At 52.0% G+C, this 18153-nt stretch overlaps 9 protein-coding genes across 9 annotated transcripts; 6 read left to right on the forward strand and 3 right to left on the reverse strand.

Moving 5' to 3' along the window:
• The first annotated feature begins 71 nt into the window (after window positions 1-71).
• BD324DRAFT_630251 (pyruvate dehydrogenase e1 component alpha subunit mitochondrial precursor) lies at window positions 72-1912 on the forward strand. The gene is made up of 8 exons (XM_022016310.1): window positions 72-506; window positions 550-657; window positions 701-914; window positions 956-1047; window positions 1091-1210; window positions 1255-1502; window positions 1544-1772; window positions 1814-1912. The coding sequence occupies exons 1-8, from the start codon at window positions 339-341 to the stop codon at window positions 1880-1882; spliced, it is 1248 nt and encodes a 415-aa protein (XP_021870247.1). The 5' UTR covers window positions 72-338; the 3' UTR covers window positions 1883-1912.
• Window positions 1913-1931: 19 nt separating this feature from the next.
• BD324DRAFT_642772 (CBF/Mak21 family-domain-containing protein) lies at window positions 1932-4045 on the reverse strand (the record flags this gene model as incomplete). Its single annotated transcript, XM_022017503.1, has 7 exons — window positions 1932-2090; window positions 2127-2311; window positions 2350-2528; window positions 2567-2677; window positions 2715-3281; window positions 3325-3632; window positions 3671-4045. 7 exons carry the CDS (start codon window positions 4043-4045, stop codon window positions 1932-1934), a joined length of 1884 nt encoding a protein of 627 aa, XP_021870248.1.
• A 156-nt stretch (window positions 4046-4201) lies between these two features.
• Window positions 4202-5521, forward strand: BD324DRAFT_630256 (ubiquitin-conjugating enzyme/RWD-like protein). The gene is made up of 8 exons (XM_022016311.1): window positions 4202-4511; window positions 4638-4722; window positions 4765-4822; window positions 4870-4927; window positions 4978-5024; window positions 5064-5141; window positions 5189-5285; window positions 5331-5521. The coding sequence occupies exons 1-8, from the start codon at window positions 4346-4348 to the stop codon at window positions 5387-5389; spliced, it is 648 nt and encodes a 215-aa protein (XP_021870249.1). The 5' UTR covers window positions 4202-4345; the 3' UTR covers window positions 5390-5521.
• Window positions 5522-5675: 154 nt separating this feature from the next.
• BD324DRAFT_652024 (glycosyl hydrolase family 65, N-terminal domain-domain-containing protein) lies at window positions 5676-8723 on the reverse strand (the record flags this gene model as incomplete). Its single annotated transcript, XM_022018426.1, has 12 exons — window positions 5676-5792; window positions 5833-6003; window positions 6059-6166; window positions 6207-6734; window positions 6770-6953; window positions 6993-7157; window positions 7195-7398; window positions 7436-7886; window positions 7941-8175; window positions 8220-8401; window positions 8444-8515; window positions 8570-8723. 12 exons carry the CDS (start codon window positions 8721-8723, stop codon window positions 5676-5678), a joined length of 2571 nt encoding a protein of 856 aa, XP_021870250.1.
• Window positions 8724-9456: 733 nt separating this feature from the next.
• On the reverse strand, window positions 9457-11565 carry BD324DRAFT_652025 (hypothetical protein; the record flags this gene model as incomplete). The annotated part of the gene is made up of 6 exons (XM_022018427.1): window positions 9457-9597; window positions 9632-10184; window positions 10220-10371; window positions 10408-10954; window positions 10989-11373; window positions 11406-11565. 6 exons carry the CDS (start codon window positions 11563-11565, stop codon window positions 9457-9459), a joined length of 1938 nt encoding a protein of 645 aa, XP_021870251.1.
• A 183-nt stretch (window positions 11566-11748) lies between these two features.
• On the forward strand, window positions 11749-13317 carry BD324DRAFT_630264 (hypothetical protein). The gene is made up of 6 exons (XM_022016312.1): window positions 11749-12024; window positions 12069-12368; window positions 12405-12481; window positions 12518-12852; window positions 12890-13101; window positions 13138-13317. Exons 1-6 carry the CDS (start codon window positions 11877-11879, stop codon window positions 13242-13244), a joined length of 1179 nt encoding a protein of 392 aa, XP_021870252.1. The 5' UTR covers window positions 11749-11876; the 3' UTR covers window positions 13245-13317.
• On the forward strand, window positions 13296-15331 carry BD324DRAFT_602756 (major facilitator superfamily domain-containing protein; the record flags this gene model as incomplete). Its single annotated transcript, XM_022013952.1, has 9 exons — window positions 13296-13817; window positions 13855-13903; window positions 13942-14090; window positions 14129-14273; window positions 14310-14549; window positions 14585-14768; window positions 14805-14915; window positions 14955-15050; window positions 15089-15331. Exons 1-9 carry the CDS (start codon window positions 13547-13549, stop codon window positions 15329-15331), a joined length of 1488 nt encoding a protein of 495 aa, XP_021870253.1. The 5' UTR covers window positions 13296-13546.
• A 9-nt stretch (window positions 15332-15340) lies between these two features.
• Window positions 15341-16984, forward strand: BD324DRAFT_630271 (PITH domain-domain-containing protein). The gene is made up of 7 exons (XM_022016313.1): window positions 15341-15612; window positions 15658-15719; window positions 15759-15815; window positions 15853-15873; window positions 15918-16016; window positions 16056-16653; window positions 16691-16984. The coding sequence occupies exons 1-7, from the start codon at window positions 15483-15485 to the stop codon at window positions 16753-16755; spliced, it is 1032 nt and encodes a 343-aa protein (XP_021870254.1). The 5' UTR covers window positions 15341-15482; the 3' UTR covers window positions 16756-16984.
• BD324DRAFT_525488 (hypothetical protein) lies at window positions 16932-18078 on the forward strand. Its single transcript, XM_022012996.1, has 4 exons — window positions 16932-17246; window positions 17293-17373; window positions 17426-17468; window positions 17534-18078. The coding sequence occupies exons 1-4, from the start codon at window positions 17166-17168 to the stop codon at window positions 18010-18012; spliced, it is 684 nt and encodes a 227-aa protein (XP_021870255.1). The 5' UTR covers window positions 16932-17165; the 3' UTR covers window positions 18013-18078.
• The last annotated feature ends 75 nt before the right edge of the window (window positions 18079-18153 follow it).

Here is an 18153-nt window from a genome sequence, read left to right on the forward strand (position 1 = left end):
ACTGCCGACGGCGCGCGTGAGCAACGATACAAAGCTAATTTCTCTTCTTTTTCCGTTGGGGGGGGGGGGGGGCGATTAGGATTCCGTTTTCCTAATCCCATTACTATTTCCATGCTAATCCTATCAGACCAAATTTGAACGGCATCCGCCTCCCGTTTGATTCCGAGCCTCGAGCATTTTGAACAATATTTCCCTCCCCAAGCAGCAGCAGCAGCAGCAAGCTGATCTCTGTACCCATTCTCAGCGTAGCAATCTAGCCGCTGTTCAGCATTCATCATGACCCTCTCACTTCGTACAGGAGGTCTCAGAGCAGTCAGAGCTGCCAGCTCAGTGAGTACATGACTCGTATATTCACCGTAGTCGGGAATTTTTGGGGGACAAAAACGCTCATTGAATCATTGTCGCAGAGACCTCTTCGATCCACTCTCCCCTCTGTACGATACCTTCAGACCGATGCCGACAAGAGCGAGCCGATAGGCGAACTTCCAAAGTCAAAGAGCGAGAAGGTACGTCTGAGCCGTTGTCGCTGATCTGACCGACTTTGTATAGTTCAAAGTCCGCCTGGACTCTGAATCTTTCCACTCGTACCGTTGCGATGTCCCTGCCGCCGAGTCTGAGACCTCCAAGGAAGAGATGATGGAGATGTACAAGAACATGGTGAGTTGAAGTCGATGCGAATCTCCGACTGATTCCTTGGTAGACCACGATGAGACGGATGGAACAGGCTGCGGACGCACTGTATAAACAAAAATTGATCCGTGGATTCTGTCATTTGGCCATTGGACAAGAGGCCGTTTCGGTCGGTATGGAGGCCGCCATCACACCCGATGACCGAGTCATCACTGCCTATCGATGCCACACCTTTGCAGTCATGAGAGGAGGTACTATCAAAGGCGTCTTGGCGGAACTCATGGGTGGGTCAAGGCTGTCGGGGTATCAGATCTGATCCTTCCAGGCCGTGTCGATGGAATGTCCTATGGAAAGGGAGGATCGATGCACATCTTTACCCCTTCTTTCTTTGGTGGTAACGGTATTGTCGGAGCACAGGTGGGCCACACTCACACATCCTGGCGAGCTGATCTCTCTAAAGGTCCCCGTCGGAGCCGGTGTCGCCCTCGCCCAAAAGTACCTGAAGAACAAGACGGTCACCTTTGCCCTGTACGGAGACGGAGCTTCCAACCAGGGTCAAGTCTTTGAAGCTTACAACATGGTAGGTGGCGTGTCTGTGAATTGAGAGATCGCTGACCTCTCCAGGCCAAATTGTGGAACCTGCCGTGCGTGTTCGTCTGTGAGAACAATAAATACGGTATGGGTACATCGGCCGAACGATCATCGCAAAACACTGCTTTCTTTACCCGTGGAGACCAGATCCCAGGTCTTCAAGTCAATGGTATGGACATTCTGGCCGTCAAGCGAGCTTGCGAATGGGCCAAAGAATGGACCACCTCTGGCAAGGGCCCACTCGTCTTGGAATTGGTCACTTACAGATACGGTGGTCATTCGTGAGTGCATCAGCTCTCAAACCCATTTCTGATCATTGCAGCATGTCTGACCCCGGTACCACATACCGAACCCGAGAGGAGATTCAAGAAGTCCGATCGTCTCGCGATCCTATTGCTGGACTGAAGCGGTACATCATGGACTGGGGAGTCGAGAGTGAAGCCAAGCTCAAGGCGATCGACAAGGCTGCCAAGGAGGAAGTAGACAAGGCCGTCGAAGAAGCCAAGCAGAGCCCTTACCCTGACTTGAAGGAATTCTGGACCGACATCTACGTGAGTCGGCGAGCGAGGAAAAGGCGGCTGACATTATGCAGTACAAAGGCACCGAGCCGCCTTTCATGCGTGGAAGAGAGAAGGAGGAAGTGCACCATTATTCCTCTTAAGGATTCGAGATATAGATCATGCATCAGGGTATTATACAGTAAGGGTGTTTCAGAAGGTCCACATACGAGAGACGATATCGTCACCTGCTCTGGCGTCACCATTGATGGATCCATCAGGGAATATGTGACCCAAGGGCTGGAATCCTTCTACAATGTCGCTGACCGCGGGTGGACGCTTGATATGCCGTTTGACCTCGGTCTCAAAGAGCTGACTCGTCAGTGACATCGGCGGCAAAGCACTCACAGTGCCGTATCCGTGATCTAGGAAGTCTTCCATGTTGTATTCTGGTTTTGTGAAGACTTCGTTAAACATTTTAGCCAGAGTCGAGACGGAGGCCAAATAGTGATTCTGAAGCGACATCAATTCCCAACATGAAGAGCCCATTGCATTGGCGGTAAAAGGTGAAGGATCTGAGGCGTTGTAAGGATCTCGTGGGGTCAGCTAGGTCCCGAGAAGCTTTGCCCACCTTTGTACTCCTCGTCTTGATCGAGTGCGGGCCTCTGAATCATGACCATACACGCTGGATGTCTCTTGAACAAGTTGTAAATGAACGGAATGACCATGATGATACCGGCAGGTGGGGCTGTCAAAGAGAGTCGGGACAGGCGCTTGATGAAGCTTGCGACCATCACAGAGGGAAGCAGACTGAAGGTCAGCAGCCACTCAAACTTGCAAAGGCTCACGGTGAAGCGAGAAACGTATCCAAAAGCCGAAAGAAACGTGCCCGGTATTTGACGTGTAGGACCTCGTCATCTAGCAGGCCGTACAGTCGTTGGTAAAAATTCGGGTAATCCCTGAGTCATCAGCCTTGATATTCCAGGGGATACTCACAGGTTGAACTTGGTCATGAGCACAAATAGCCCATTCATCGCCAACATGGCCTTTGGTCCGCCTTGATCCACTAATGATCCCAGCCAATCGGCCACGCGAACTCTTCGCTCCGGTTTCATATGGCTTAGGATTCCATTCTTTCCATGTAAGGCCAAGAGAATTTTCCGCGTCCACTGTTCGTCCATCTGTAAGGTTGACAAGACAGTTTCCCACAACGTGGAGTAGAGAGTCTGATGGCTGGGTATAGAGTGAATTGAGGCGTGGATAGACAATTGACTCGTTCGTTGACGTTTCTTTGGCCCGACTGTATCATCATCAGACGGATCGGATTCGTACGTTGCCATCCAGTCTGGCAGGATTTCAGGTTCAGCTTGCTTTTTCGACTTCTTCTTTGCCCTCTTGCTTGTTGCTAGGGAGACCGAAGAGGAAGACGGGCGAGTCGTAAGAGACGAAATGAAAAAAGTGTTGATGTCGTCTTGTACCCGGGGGAGGTTGGTGAGGGGCAGGAGCTGGCCAAGGACGTTGATAGCGAGATCAGGCGTCGTCCGAAGAAATTTCAGTATGTGGCTGCATGTCACAGTCAGCCGAAGAGGTAGATATTCTGACTCACGGTACTTCTCTGAAGAATGCCCATCGGAGATCATCGTATTTTGCCCAGAAATCCTCATGGGCCGTTTGGATGATATCCTCGGGCACAGTGCCAACGGAATCTTGCGCTTGGTTTCTCTCATCGATGGTCCAGCGGAACGAGGCTGCTCCGTCACTTCCATGGGCAGGCTTTGCGCCACGAAGGGACGGCGATGGCTCCAAGATGGCTCTGAGAATTAAGCGAAAGAACGGGATATGAATCGTCGGGTCTTCAGATACACTAGCGGACAGAGGAGCCAAAAGTGCGAAGAGCAGAGGTAAGGCGGATTTCTGTTCCCTATCAGCCCATTTCATACCCTCTCGCTCACCCTCAGACCCAATTCTCGATCCCTTACAAGCCCGCTCAAGATCTCTACGTAATCCAACAGCCTATCCCTGACCCAACTTTTAACTTCCTTCGCTTCGGTAGGACCTCGAGCTTCTTCCTCTTCGTCTGCTTGACTCATATTCCGTCTAGGTCCATCTGAGATCCCTCCGACCTTGCCCTCCCCAATGTAATCTATGAACACCCTGTGTAGTGCCCATATGGCTTTATGGACGACATCCGGTGCAGGATCCCGAGCGAGTTGCAGGAGCGGTACGAGCCCATTGGGGTTGTAAGGCTTTCCTCGGAGAGAGGCCTCAATCGTAGGGATCTTTGAGATGCCCGAGGCTTTCGCTGCCGACTTGCTAGAGGAAGCCATGGCTGTTCTCGTCATCTTAGAGCGTTTGACTCGTCAATCACAGATGTTGAACTCGCATATCGCAACTTTTTTCTACGGATCGACTCTGTGAGCGGCGACCGCCGACATTTGTCGCATTTACATCCTCACCGTACGTCTAGTCTCTCGATCGCGTACCAAGAACATATAATCGCTCATAGAACCTCGTCCGAATCCCTTGTAGCTTCCATTGCTGAGCTGCAAATCCCTGGAGCCAGCGACCATCGACGAGTCTTCCCTCTCACTCCACTGTCACCTTCGCAGCCCTTCACGCCCATTATCATGCCGGCTGCTCGCGCTTCGACCGGATCAAATTCCGGCAGTAATCCCTCACGAGACTATCCGTCAGCGACTGCGCCGACATCTCGACCCGCTTCAGCGAGGACCTCGACGCCTAATCAGAGCAATACCGCCAACTCGAGCTTGATTCTTAGGCGACAGCTGTTGGGTAAGTGAGGGCTGGACCTTCCTCCAAACCATGTCAATCCGCCCTTTGTATGATACTCTTGCCGCTCGAGAGAGTTTCGCGCCCGCCTGTGCTCGCACTGGACCAAGCTGACGGACGCCACTCTAGACCTTCAAAAGCATCCAGTGGACGGTTTCAGCGCTGGCTTGGTAGATGAATCAAATATATTAGAATGGCAGATTGTCATCATTGGGTGAGTCGAGTTAACCAGATGTCAAGATATTGATGTGTTCAGTCCTGCCGATACCCTCTACGAAGGAGCTATACTCAAAGCCCGTCTCATCTTTCCCGAGGCGAGTCACAACCTCTCAGCGCCTTCCCATGCTGATGAGTTCCATAGGAATACCCTATCTTACCTCCGAGAATGGTCTTTGACACCGAGATGTGGCATCCGAATGGTCAGAGGGGTTACCATCATCCAGCCTGCATATCAGCTGACATCGGGTAGTGTACAACAAGGGCGATAAGAAGGGTGAAGTGTGTGTCTCAATATTGGTGGGTCGGCATTCACAGGCACCTTTGCTCATCGCGTAGCATCAACCTGGCGAAGACGAATGGGGATACGAGGACGCAGGCGAGAGGTGGCTCCCAGTCCACTCGGTTGAAAGTGTCGTAGGTGTCTCCTCACCTCAGGTCATGGACGATGCTGACGATCTCAGCTCATCTCTGTCATCTCTCTCCTCTCTGCCGATGTCCCGGATCTCAACTCTCCAGCCAATGTCGATGCCGCAAAAGAGGTCCGTGAAGATTTTCCAGGTGAGTCATGCAATAGTCGCGGCCGATGGTCTGACAATACGCCAGGCTACAAGAAGAAGGTCAAACGTCTGGCGAGAAAATCAGCGGAGGAGGCGTGTGACTAAGTGGCTTTCAGGTGTCGATGCCGGTTCACTTCTTGACGGAGACATTGAATAGACGGTTATGGGACAATACGTACATCTCAACGTGAGCCAAGCCTGGTATAATCAAGAACCAAAATGTATCTCTCTTGGTCCATTTCCCAAACGGTTTGACTCATTGTGCAGCGTCTGAGCTGGCTTGACATGGCATTTTGGAGTTGCATTCGTTTTGAATTATACTAGGATTCTTAACTTGTGCACCCGGATCTCTCGTTATCCAACGGCCACTTTTTGAACTACTGCTGCCTGCCTACAAAGTCCACTGATCCCCAGGCTTCATCCACCCCTCTTTCTTCGTGATATACCCAGTGTCACACGGCGCGTTGACCACGACATACCATGATTGGAACCCTCTGTCCATTGAGAGCTACGCTGTGAGTTCTGGGTGGTCATTATCTGCAACTCACCTCTGCCGAGCTTAAGGTTCCATTTGCCCATGTAGCGTTGATGTTTACTCCCCCTCGGACTCGAGCACCTTTCACGGAGCCAGTGCTCCAAGCGTCTGGAATCGCACGAAGGAGATTGATGATCAAAGGCTCGCTGAGCGTTCTGGGGGTCGGAACGTTTGCAATGGCGTTCTACATCCGGTCAGGTATCATCCAGAGTAGATTCAATCTAAACTTTGGCACGTACCGTGATATATCCCACCGCGCCCTCATTCGCATCTATTTGGAAGACGCTGTTATTCTTTTGCCAGTAGATATCGAGCAGGTTGCCGTTAAAATCCTCGGATATCATGTACTAGATCAATGAGCTGGGTCCTGGCCGACTGGTGACTCACCTTGTACAGGTGATGAGCGTACGAAGCGTTCCCAAGTGAAGCGTAGACAGCCGCTCGATGCATTTTTGCCCATCCGTAATGAGTAGCGTTTCCTCGAGCGATGAGAGACGTGTTGACAGCTTCTGTCACCTCGGACTGAGTATATTCTGATCCATTGTACGTCGCGAGTGTACTGCCGGGGTACATTCCCCATAAGTGAGAGATGTGTCGATGAAGATCTGTCTTGTTATCCGCGTCGATCTTCCATTCCTGTAATTGACCCCAATCACCGATATGAACGCCTTTATCCATCTTGCTGAGGGAGTCTTGAACCCTATCGAGCCATGCTGAATTGTTCTCCCCAGAAAGAGGATAAGCCTGAAGAGCTGTCTCGAACAGCTGTTGAACAATTTGCTGGTACATGGCACAGCCAAACGTTGCGTTCAGGTGTGTGGGCTGCTCGGGCGAATTGCAAGGTGCCACAACGAGTGTCCCATCGTTGAAGTAGGTGTCTTCAAAGAGGTTGTCCAGCCAAAAGTCTGTAGATGTCTGACAGTCAGAGCGTGATCGCTCATCCCGCTCACCTTGATGATCGGCCACGCGGTGGAGTTGATAAAGTCCTCCTCGGCATCACCAAACAGGTAATGATCCCAAAGCTGCTGGACCAACCACGCTCCCGCAGCCTGATAATCGCTCCACTGCTGACCCCATACTTGATCCTCGACAGTAGGTCCTCCGAGTTTCATGCCAGTGTAGCCGAACGGATTCCTGTAATATCAGCAAGCAAATGAGTCGGTGCACACTCACATCTCATCATGGGTCACCCAGCCGGACGAGTTGTACAGGTACGAAGCAGTTTCTGTGCCTCTCGGCATCCAAGTCTTTTGAATTAAAGCCCAGAGCGTAGGTGTGAGTTTGCTCAGCCCAGTTGTCTCAGCTGGCCAATAGTTCATCTGAAGATTGATATTGGCGCTAAGGATTAGCTTTGGTTTCGTGTTGGCCGCCTCACTGAAAGTCAGAACCCCATTCCGCGGATGTATCGTAAATGAACGAGTTGTTCGGCGCAACGAGACCATTCTCGCTCGAGTCATTAAATTCGTCGACCTCACCATCTGCGAGATACTGCTGAGCGGCTCCTGTCCAGATGCCCTGCAGACTGGCAGGGAGGTTGCCTCTCGCGGAAGCGATGAGAAGGTATCGGCCAAAGTTGAAACTAGGGCGTAAGCTCATGTAGAACGTCTTGGACGTACATCAGTTGTTCCAGCTGCACGTCCCCAGCCTCAATGGTGTACCTATCGATAAGATCTTGTGTTGTGGCGGAGGTGTTCGTATTCGTGGCTCCCAAGTCGATTTCGAATGCCCCGTAGAGCTCCTGATGATCGGCTAGATGATGCTCAAAGAGAGGCTCAAAGTCGACACATGACGAGTTGATGATCTTGCCGACGTTTTCGTGATACGGGTTACCAGCGAATGAATAGTTGCTCTCCGCTGTTCCGGCATCAATGTTGTACTCGGTATCTCCGGCCAGAACACAAGTGACAGAAGTGGCATTGACGACGGATAGCGTGGCGTTGCCTTGAACGGCACTTGAACAGGAGATGGTGCCATCTGAGCTGCAACGAGCTTGAATCTCGTATTGCATGCCATTGGGTTCAGCTTGGCCCCAGTAAGAGAGGGTTTTGTCGTCAATGCAGGTGACATCTGAAGACAGCTATAAGTAAGAAAAAAAAAGGGGGGGGAGACGGGCCAACTCACTCGCTGAAGACAGTGTGCGTTCCGTGTTGAAACCAAAAGTAGTGCTGGATGGTCCAGACGAAGCCGCGTAGTATACACACTGCTTATCAGGGTATGAGCAGAAGCCCGTCCGATTGTATTGTATTCCTTCCGCTGTCCAAGTGGCCCCGATGTATCCATCGTCCAAACTGAGCCATCGCTTGTAGTCGGTATACGAAGTGTTGTCTTTCTTTGCGTAGAACCATCCGGCTGTCGTCTGGGAAGCCCTTAGTAGATGAACCACGAGCTGCTTCAACTTACCAATGAGCCATAGTCAAAATCTGTGACTTGTAAAGCCGTTACGCTGGCGTTTCCCCGACTGAAGATGTCTGCTCGGATGCCTTTCAAGATCGACGGATCCAGCGGCGACGCTGGATTGCCCCCGGTATACGTAAAGTTCTCCGTCTTGTTGAAGGGTCCACCTGTCCATAACGTGTCGAGGTCTGATGACCAGTCAGACCTAGCGCTAGATTGCTCATACTCACTCAGGTCCATCTCATCGACGATGGGATCGCTGTTCGTTGATATGCCCATGTATCCATTACCGATGACATAGTCTGATGACCTTGCGATCAGTCGGAGCTGAGCAATACGCTTACTCGCTCACGCACATTCGGTGTACCAGTCATGACCAGGTTTACGATCCCACAAAGTCTGAGGAATGGCAGCTTGAACCCGAGTAGCCAGGCTAACGGTCCCGACGGTCGCTATGAATGCAGTTTGCGCTCTCATCTCTCCAATAGCATTTGACAAGGGGACCTCCATGTTGAACCGCTTCGTCCTTTCTATATCTGCTCCGGGGCATAGCTGGAGCCACTTCGGTGCTCAACCGGTCAGATTCCAAACGATATTCCGCTACCATACCGGGTCGGCCAGATGATGTCGAGAGTGGGGGGAATCCACTAGCGCATTTTCGACCGGTCTTTAAACCGGATTTCATTCAATCTCTCGCAGCCGAGTACATATGATGCTCCGTATCGGAGTCAGAGACGCCTTACTCTGGTCTGCTGAGAACGATGAGCGGGACAGCCAAAGAAAGCGACCGGACCGGCCTCGTCGGAGTCCTCCGATGATGCCAAAGTCATCCACGCCTCGTCTCGGCAAGAAGGCAGACGAGACGTTGGGGAGTCGCTGATCACCAACAAGAAGCTTCGCTCTCATGATTTCACGGGTCCTGCACGCAAGTAATGTCAACCTTGAACGGACCCGTCACGGGCCCATCGCAGTATATTTCGGCGCGAGTACACATCGCTGGCAGGAGCGCCACAAGTGGGGTCCAAAGCCGAAGTGGAAATGAATGCAGGTCCAGTCGAGTTGCACATAAGGTAGCGATAGGCATGATATGCTGCAATCGGTATACAGTCACTTGTCCTCTCTACGAGCTTCAACGATGGCGACTTGAATTCTGAGATACGCGCCATTACCACTTGCTGTGATCCGGCAGGCCTCGATGTCCAATTTCAGTGCACCGGCGACAGGTAACAACATATGCATCGCATCAGTCGAGGTCTACCATGTCTTCGTCGGTTACAGGATCCGGCGCCAGCGTCGGCGGTCTGATATTTGACTTAGACGTACCGGCCGGCCGACCCAATCTGATTGGTCGATCAGGATCTTTGAGCGAGATCAGGCTTTCCATCTTATCATCAGCCCATATTTTGCCCCCAACTCACCCTCTTTGCGTGATCCTCGTCGTCCCTCTGACCGGCCTTGAGTGTCGGATCAAATCCGATACGTCGAACAGCATGAACGCCGAACGGTCGCTTACGGTCCTCCACACTTTCCTTCGCCTGAGTTACCGATTTGCCGAGCTTGGCCAGATACTTGGCGCCCGTGCTTCCGTTCTTGTCCTCTTTCAAGAGCTTACTGATCGCTTCTTCAGCGTCCTGCTCCTCCAAGCGCCGTTTGCGTCGCTCCGCTCGACCTCGACCAAGCTTTTCCGACAGGTGCTCATTGCCAAAACTTCTCAACCCTCCATCACTTCGCGTATGAATGGCGTTGCCGCCAACCACGTAAGTTGCTCCTGCGTCCCCTTGACCCGTTTGAGCCCCGCGATTGGGCAAGAGCCCGGACTTTTTACCATTGAGACCTTGCACCCTTCTTGCATTCGCGAAGGGCATGGTCGTGAGGTCAAAGCCAGAGGTACTGGCGGTGAACTCGGCTCGACCAGCCCGACTGCGTGATACAGCAGCGTGAATATGATACTCGCAGACCTGACTCTGTCGGCTAAACGTCAGCCCTCGAAGGCAAAGTGAACTCACAGATCGACCCAGGTCCGACACCTGTTGCCATCCTTTTGCTCTGCACTACACCGTCCCAGGTCCCGAGCTTGACCAATAACGGTTATCGAGTCGGCGGACATTGGGTTCAAGGCCAGAGGTAGCGTGAGAGGATGTGGTGCTTGCGTGCCAGACTACACTTCAGGACGAGATCCAGAACGCCGACTCACTCGTAAAGGACGTAAAACCCTTGGATTGAGCACAGCGATCACTGTGCCTTCCGTGAGATTGCACCACTTTTCATACGCTCCGCCTGATCCCCCTTGATAACGAAACTGTGATTCCCCATCGTCCTTATCGTGGACCTTGGAATCTGACTCGAAGAGCAACAGCTGAAGGAGAGCATCTCCCATCTGGCCCACACTTTTGCCAATTGAAGCGGCACGAGAGGGCAAGGATACCAATTTGAGGTTGACGTATTTCCGGGGACCTCTCCGTTTCTGCCATTTCGACTTGTCCTTCTGGACGCGGGACTTTTCCTTGTCTCCTTGCTTTGCATCGTCGTCCGAATCTGAACCTGGCCCTTCCTTTGCTCCGCTGACTCGGACCTGGCTACGCTCGGCAACTATCGCGATCGTGACCCAATCTCCTTCGACAGGCACGTCGTAAGTCGCGCCATCCCGAGAGAGTCGGATCACAGAGTACAGTAATGACGGTGGGAGAAAGTAACGTCCGCGGAGTTGATCTTGTAGGATCTCGTGGGAGAGAAGTCGTTTGCTTCTCATTAGCTTACTCGAGCTGATTGACCCACGATAAGCGGATACCAGAGTTCGGCTCCACGTGCTCCCATACGTCCTCGCCTTCGGGGTCCTTACCAAATCTACGCGGTCCAAGTTGCAGTCGATTGACGATGGTCAGACTGTCCTCGTCTCTCTGGGGTACAGGCGAAGGCGATCGCGATTTGCCCTTGAGATCTGACCTGGATTGATTGGGCTGCCTGGGCAGAGTGTCGGTATAGAAAGAGGACGATCGAGCTACCTTTGGCGCATCGTTGCGCGACAATGATGACCCCTTCTGACGAAGCGAAGCAAGGGATGATGACAGCTTAGAGGGACCAGCCACAGGCACAGAGGGCAGCGATTCTCGAGAGACACGCGTCACATTGAACCGAGGCTGAGGAGGCGGATCACACGTATCTGCGGTCAGCTGGATCCTGGAGCACACTCACTCGTCTTTGTCGCTGGTTTGGTAGGTGTCGACCCGATCAAGACCTTTGCCTCCTCTTGCTCCCTCGCTCGACGTGACTGGTCTGCTAGTCTAAGCTTGCGCGCTTTTTCGGCTTGCAACGCAGCTATCTGAGCGTCCAAGTCTGCAGTATCGACATCCATGTTGTTGAGCTTGAGCTTTGGACGCGATGAAAGTCATGTTCTGCAAAAAAGTCAAGCGCGATGAGCGAAGATGCGGAAGCAAATAGAGACTGTTCAAGGCTTACGTACACCGGTATCCTCGACGTTTATGCTTAATTGCTTGTGGAATCTGACGCCTTGAAAATGGCATGGCGTGCTTTAGGATTCGAGCACGCAACCCATGGCCAGTCGGTCAGTCACTCAGTCTTCATGACCAAGTCAGCCAGCCAGCCGTTTCTGGCTGATTCAGCCTTCCCGCCCGGAAGAATACAGCAATTTCCAATGTATGTGGAATGTATGAAAGGGGGCCATATATGATGTACAGGGTCATCTCCGGTCTTCCCCAACTTGACCCGCTCACCATGACCGTAGTTCCCGCCACGGACCTGCCAAAGTATCAGTACGTCCCGGAGACGACCGAGGATCTTGATTGGGCTGAGCGTGAGTGGCATTTACCCGAGGGTGGCTAGACAAAGCTCCCACAGTCCCGACAATTGATCTGACCACCTTTGGCACCTCCTCCGAGGCCGACAAGAAACTCGCCACGAATCTCCTTGATGCGATCCGCACCAAGGGTTTCTTCTATGTCATCGGATACGACATCGAACAAGATAGAGTGGATCGTCAGTTCGCCATCGGACAGAAATTCTACGACTTGCCCTTGAGCGAGAAGTCGAAGTATATCCCTGATCTCGAAAATGGCGAATACAACGGATACCGACCTGCCGGACGAAGAGTCACGTCTGCTGGGCTCAAGGATCAGGTTGAGGTGTATAACATCCCAAGTGAGCCCTGACAGATGATATCAGACTGATCAGCAGAGTTCAATGGGGACTATGCTCATGAACACCCCGCCGTGGTAGCCACTAATCTCAAGGAGATCGAAGTTTTTGCAAGGGTGAGCAGTGCCATGTTGATCATTTCTGACACGCAGGATCTCCACTCAAAAGTTCTCGATCCACTGTTCGACCTCGTCTCTATTGGTCTGGGCCTTCCTCGAAGCTTCTTCCGGGACCTACACAAGTACGAGAATCATTCAGAGGATCACTTGAGATACATGAAGTACTCAAAATACAGCCCTGAGGACCGAGCCAAAGTCCTCGCTGGAGATGGCCTATACTCGTACGGACACACCGATTTGGGATCTTTCACTCTATTGTTCAGGCAGCCAGTCGCTGCTCTACAGATCAAGGATCACCAGACCGGCGAGTGGAAATGGGCCAAACCTCTTGACAAGAGCTTTACAGTGAATAGCTGTGACGCATTTTCGTGAGTCTGCAGACTGGCATCGGCACTGATTGAAAAGCTTCTTGACCGGAAATTACATCAAGTCGACCGTGCACCGTGTACATCTGCCTCCTGACGACCAGGCTCAGTATGACCGACTTGGCCTGCTATATTTCGCCCGACCCCAAAACGATCTCGTGCTCAAGACGATCGCCTCGCCTGTGCTCAAAGAGGCGGGCTTCACTCAGAACGAGTTCGAGCGTGAGGGACATCCAGTGCCTACGATGGGAGGTAAGTCAGATTGCTCAAACACGCACTGATGGATAGAGTTCGTTCATTTGAAACAGAAATGGCAGCAGAGCAAGTCAACAGATTACTTGGCCAAGAAAGACCAGATTATCGTCCCTGGCTTCAAGGGAGAATACCACCACTAAAAAGAAAATTAGCCAGATGTGAAATAGCCATGTATCAATTGAAACGCACGTATGGATTGCATCACTTCCTCGGAAAGATTCTTGGAGGAATGACCAATAAGATCCTCAGATCTCATCATTACATGGTGTTGCAATCCCGGGCGAAGGGTGACGACAATGTCGAAATCCCGAGGCGGAATGGCGTGATGTAATCCGTTTCGTATGGCCCGGGGTCAGTTCGGAGATGATATGAAAGCGCGTTTCCGAGGGATGATCTGTTCTTTGCTGAATGACCTGTGTCCTCGACAGAAGCCCCAATAAGCATGTCGAAGCTCGTCAGCGCGATGCTCAACAACCCTACCGGTCGTGTCTTTCTAGACATATTTGACTGGTACCCGTCTTATTTGCCGGTGAAAGAGCGCAAGCTCCTCCGTAAACTCGATCTCAGCATTCTTGTCTTTGCCTGTCTATCTTTCTTCTGCAAGTTCCTAGACCAAAGTAATATCACGAATGCCTACGTCAGTGGGATGAAGGAGGATATAAAGGCGTATGGAAACGACTTGAACTACTTCAACGTGGCGTTCTTTACAGCTTGTGAGTTTGGCCACATTGACGACCGTCTGACGAGCAGATGTCGTGGGTCAGATCCCAATGATGTGGTTTCAGACCAAACCAAGACTGTAAGCCAAAAACAGATCCAAAGCATTCTAATCCGGAGGGCTCCATACTTCCTGCCAACGCTTGAGATGGTCTGGGCCGTTCTAACGTTCTGCCAATCAACCGTGACGAATCCGAAACACGTCTACATCCTCCGCGCACTGATCGGTTTCTTCGAATCGCCATCCTTCGGAGGGACGCACCTGATTCGTAAGTTCACCATCGGGAGCCACGGCTGAGATCCACAGTCGGCAGCTGGTACCGTGAAGAAGAGCTCTTCAAGCGCGCGGGAGTCTGGTTCATGGGTAACTCACTAGGATCCATGTTCTCAGGCTACCTCCAAGCCGCTGCGTACAAGAATCTCAATGGAGTCAGAGGGCTTGCCGGTTGGAGGTGAGGAGCATGAAATTCCAAAAGCTCAAGGGCCAGGTGGCTTTTCATCATCGACGGCGTCATCACCCTTCCCATCGCTTTCGTTGGCTATGCCTTGTTTCCTGGCCTACCCAACTCGCCGAAGCGTTGGTTCTTCAGCGAAGAAGAATACGAGCTAGCGTCCACTCGTTTGCAGAATGAGCATGGCAAAGGCGGGACTGACAACGGTATCACTTGGCAAACGGTGAAGACGACGTTGAGGAGACCCATGTGGTACATCTGTGTTTTTGCCTATATGTGAGTCTAGGTCAATCAGCGTCGCTGATCATCAGCTGTATGATCAACAGCAGCTATTGGGTCGGATACATGTCTCTGTGGTTAAAGCATGAGAAGTACCCCATCACTCTGGTCAACGTATATCCTACGTTCGTCAACCTGATTCAGGCCTTGTCCTCGTGGCTGGGGACGACGTTGGCCAAATCCCTGGACCTCCGAGGGCTCTGGACGTTCCAATGGGTAGGTTTGAAGAGCCCGAAATGTGCTTAGACCCAGGTCGCAACCTCTTTTGCCGCCATCTGCTTGTCCATATGGACTATTCCTGTAAGCTTAAAGTTTGTCGCCTTCTACCTGGGTGGCATCACTGGCATGTCTAGTCCGATACTGGTGAGTCTTTCGGATTTGAAGTCACGTTGACACCCCCAGTACTCATGGATCAATTCGACGCTGCGGCACTCGACTGCCGAAAGAGGCCTCATCATCAGTTCCATGATGACTTTTGGCTACAGCACGTATATCTGGGTAAGTAACAGTCCAAGATGTTGTTCTGACTGTCTAAGGTTCCACTCTTTACCTTTCCGACTGTTGAGGCTCCGAGGTTCCCGCACGGATATCCTGCATCAGTGGTATTCAATTTTGCTCTATGGGCCAGTGTGATGGGGGGAATCTGGTACATGAGACGAGAACCGGAAATCACAGATGTAGAGCAGAGCAGCGAGACGAGTAGCCCAGACTCCGTTTCGGAGAAGACAGATCTATCGCCAACAATAGTGCCAGTGCCATTGGTTCTTAGAAGTAGCTAAGGTATAGCTACAAACAGAGGTTTGATTAGTTGATAGGATGCAAAGATCGAACGGATAGACCGGACAGAGAAATCCACGTCATTCCCCCCTTTACGGCACGCAGATCATCATCACCCAGCACCATTCAGCCTGTGTCGCCTTCTCACAAGGCATGGACAAGACTCTCTTTGTCACTCTTCTAGTCATCTTCATCTTCGTATTCGTCATCCCTAGACTGACAGGACGAAGTGGTAAGAAGATCGAAATGGGTCCCAATGTGACAGTGATTCAGTCGACGGCTCGTAAGTCTGGAGAGAACGAAAGATTGTGCTGACCACTTGCGCTAGAGTTCGACAATATTGTCAAAAGCCTTTCGGCGTCTCAATTGCTCGTCATTGACTTTTCAGCGGTGGGGACTAGAGCCCGGGTGTCAGCTGATTTGTGTTAGGAATGGTGTGGACCTTGCCATGCAATCGCCCCTGTCTTTGATTCGCTGGCGAACAGGGTAAGTTCTTACCGGGATGCTCATCTGACAAAGACAGTATAAACACGTCAAGTTTGTGGTGAGTCCTTCGTCACGGACATGATATTGGTCTCACCCGTTCAGAAAATCGACGTCGACCATCAAAGACTCTTGTCCAGCCGGTTTGCAATCCGAGCGATGCCGACTTTCAAGTTCTTGAAAGGCGGTCGAGAGATTGCCGAGGTACGCCTTCCTTGGGTGGACATCATACTGATAACCTAGCTCAAAGGCGCTTCTCCACCACAGCTGACTGCCCTGGTCAACCAGCATGCTGGTCCAGCACCGCCGCCCTCTGCCACCGCTTCAGCCTCAGCCTCTACGCCGCAACCCGCTGCTGGCAGCGCGTCCTCCAAGCCGAGCGCGCCCGAATCTCAATCCCTCCACTCCAACATCACTTCAAAAGATCTCTCATGCCTCAATGAGTCATCCGCTCATCCGCTTACCTCGATCCTCGGAACAAACGCTGGTCCGAAGGGCGATTCTTATCTCGAATCCGATGTCGACGCGGAGCTGCTCCTCTCGATACCATTCAATGAACCGTGCAAATTGAAGGCTATTTCCATTTTCTCAGGTGTCTGCCCGAGCCAGGCTCCAAAGACTATCAAGCTGTTCATCAATCACTTGTCAATGGACTTTGGCGATGCAGAGACGCTGGATCCGGCCCAAGAGATCACGCTCAAGCCGGAGGATGTCAAAGGGGACAAGATTGACCTCCGCTTCGTCAGGTTCCAAAACGTCAGGAGTCTGCATATTCTCGTCAAGGATAACCAAGAGGATGAGGAGACGACGAGGATTGACTCTATAGATATCTTCGGAACAGGTGCGTTGTGTCCGGGAGATACGGCTAACGTGGGCAGTGGGTGAGAATCTAGACAGCAAGGCTGCATTGCCTAGGTTGGGAGATCCGGAGGACAGAGAATAGGAGCGGTCTTCGTCGTAGAGCTATACCCGCTAGGTGTGAGACGCTGTCTACAGTTCACGAGCCTCATTGTAGCCAACAGAACCGCTAGCTAGCGGCCGGCTAATGGCCAAGCATGCCATTTGTGTAAGGGGAGAGTTGATGAGCAACAAAGGAGTTCCGCCAAGTAGAAACCGCGTGGATGACGTAAAAGTCCAGCGCGTTCTATTTTTCCCCTTTGTTGATCCTTCCATCCATCCATGCATCCAGCCACCAAAGACGCTCATTCGATATTGATAACGAGAGCAGCGGCAGGCGAGTGAGTGTCACATCGAAGCTCTGAAGAGTATCCTGTGGACTAGCTGTGAACCAGTAATATCCACGAGTGCATTGCGACAGGTTCGTTTGTCGAGAGCCCGGACTCCTTGACCGGCATGTTTGGCGCCGCACCGCCGTGTACTACCTGCGGCAAATCAGTCTACCATGTTGAGCAAGTCTTCGGACCCGGCAAGAAGGTAGGCGTTCTGATACTGGCGTGACTTGTCCTCACACTCTCCGCAGGTGTATCATAAACCATGTCTGAAATGTAAACAGTGTAATAAACGACTGGATCCCGGTGGTCTCGTCGATCACGATCTAGATGTGAGTCGAAAAGAATCCCCTTAAATGAAGAGGTCATCTGACTTCGTGAAAGCCATATTGCAAGCACTGTCATCTCCAACTTTTTGGAACACGGGGTGAGTAGGCAGACAGCGAGACATTATCCAGCCCCTGATTCAGCATGATGCTGTTGCATCTTCAGACCTTCGCCATTCGAACCTTCATCCAGCTTCACCAGCGAGCACTCCGTCTAAAACGCCAGCTCGACGTCCTCTTCCCACAACACCCTCCAACACAACTGCCATGTCGCCAATGTCGCCTAAACACCCTACGCCGAGAAATTTACCCCCTCCAGCGGATTATTACACCCCTCCTCAACTGTCTAGCTCGTCGGTACCGGCTACACCGGATTACCCCAGGGATCCATGTACGCCCATCACGAGGCCGAACTTCCAGGATGCTAGACCTATCAGCGTGCCTTACTCTGGAAAGAGGGAAAATCTCGACGAGCGAGGTCTGCTGAGGCGAGGCGACAGTCCGAGAATCAAGGTCGGAGAAAAAGTGAACATGGGCGACGAGTTCTGCTGGGGATGCGAGAAAAGAGTGTACATCGCAGAGCAGGTGAGGGAACCCCTTTTGGACATGACTGACGAGCAGATCTTTGCATTAGGCCACAAGTGAGCCGAGTCGCAGAAATAGTCCGCTGACCCGCCAAGGTGGCATCGGGGATGCCTACGTTGCGAATGGTGCAAGTCTACCATTGAGCCTGGGAAAGTGTCAGATCGCCGTGGAGCGCCCATCTGCAAGCATTGCTATTCAAAG

This window comes from Kockovaella imperatae (assembly GCF_002102565.1).
Source record: "Kockovaella imperatae strain NRRL Y-17943 chromosome Unknown BD324scaffold_9, whole genome shotgun sequence".
NCBI classification, from domain to species: Eukaryota; Fungi; Basidiomycota; class Tremellomycetes; order Tremellales; family Cuniculitremaceae; genus Kockovaella; species Kockovaella imperatae.

Coding starts and splice junctions, on each gene's coding strand:
- BD324DRAFT_630251 (XM_022016310.1), top strand. CDS start 339: ATGACTCGTATATTCACCGTAGTCGGGAATTTTTGGGGGACAAAAACG. Junction 1,048..1,090: donor ACGGTATTGTCGGAGCACAG/GTGGGCCACACT, acceptor ATCTCTCTAAAG/GTCCCCGTCGGAGCCGGTGT. Junction 1,211..1,254: donor TCTTTGAAGCTTACAACATG/GTAGGTGGCGTG, acceptor TGACCTCTCCAG/GCCAAATTGTGGAACCTGCC.
- BD324DRAFT_630256 (XM_022016311.1), top strand. CDS start 4,346: ATGCCGGCTGCTCGCGCTTCGACCGGATCAAATTCCGGCAGTAATCCC. Junction 4,512..4,637: donor TCTTAGGCGACAGCTGTTGG/GTAAGTGAGGGC, acceptor ACGCCACTCTAG/ACCTTCAAAAGCATCCAGTG. Junction 4,928..4,977: donor CGAGATGTGGCATCCGAATG/GTCAGAGGGGTT, acceptor GACATCGGGTAG/TGTACAACAAGGGCGATAAG.
- BD324DRAFT_630264 (XM_022016312.1), top strand. CDS start 11,877: ATGTATGAAAGGGGGCCATATATGATGTACAGGGTCATCTCCGGTCTT. Junction 12,025..12,068: donor GGATCTTGATTGGGCTGAGC/GTGAGTGGCATT, acceptor AAGCTCCCACAG/TCCCGACAATTGATCTGACC. Junction 12,853..12,889: donor AATAGCTGTGACGCATTTTC/GTGAGTCTGCAG, acceptor CTGATTGAAAAG/CTTCTTGACCGGAAATTACA.
- BD324DRAFT_630271 (XM_022016313.1), top strand. CDS start 15,483: ATGGACAAGACTCTCTTTGTCACTCTTCTAGTCATCTTCATCTTCGTA. Junction 15,720..15,758: donor TCGTCATTGACTTTTCAGCG/GTGGGGACTAGA, acceptor GATTTGTGTTAG/GAATGGTGTGGACCTTGCCA. Junction 16,017..16,055: donor GCGGTCGAGAGATTGCCGAG/GTACGCCTTCCT, acceptor CTGATAACCTAG/CTCAAAGGCGCTTCTCCACC.
- BD324DRAFT_525488 (XM_022012996.1), top strand. CDS start 17,166: ATGTTTGGCGCCGCACCGCCGTGTACTACCTGCGGCAAATCAGTCTAC. Junction 17,247..17,292: donor TCTTCGGACCCGGCAAGAAG/GTAGGCGTTCTG, acceptor CACTCTCCGCAG/GTGTATCATAAACCATGTCT. Junction 17,374..17,425: donor TCGTCGATCACGATCTAGAT/GTGAGTCGAAAA, acceptor ACTTCGTGAAAG/CCATATTGCAAGCACTGTCA.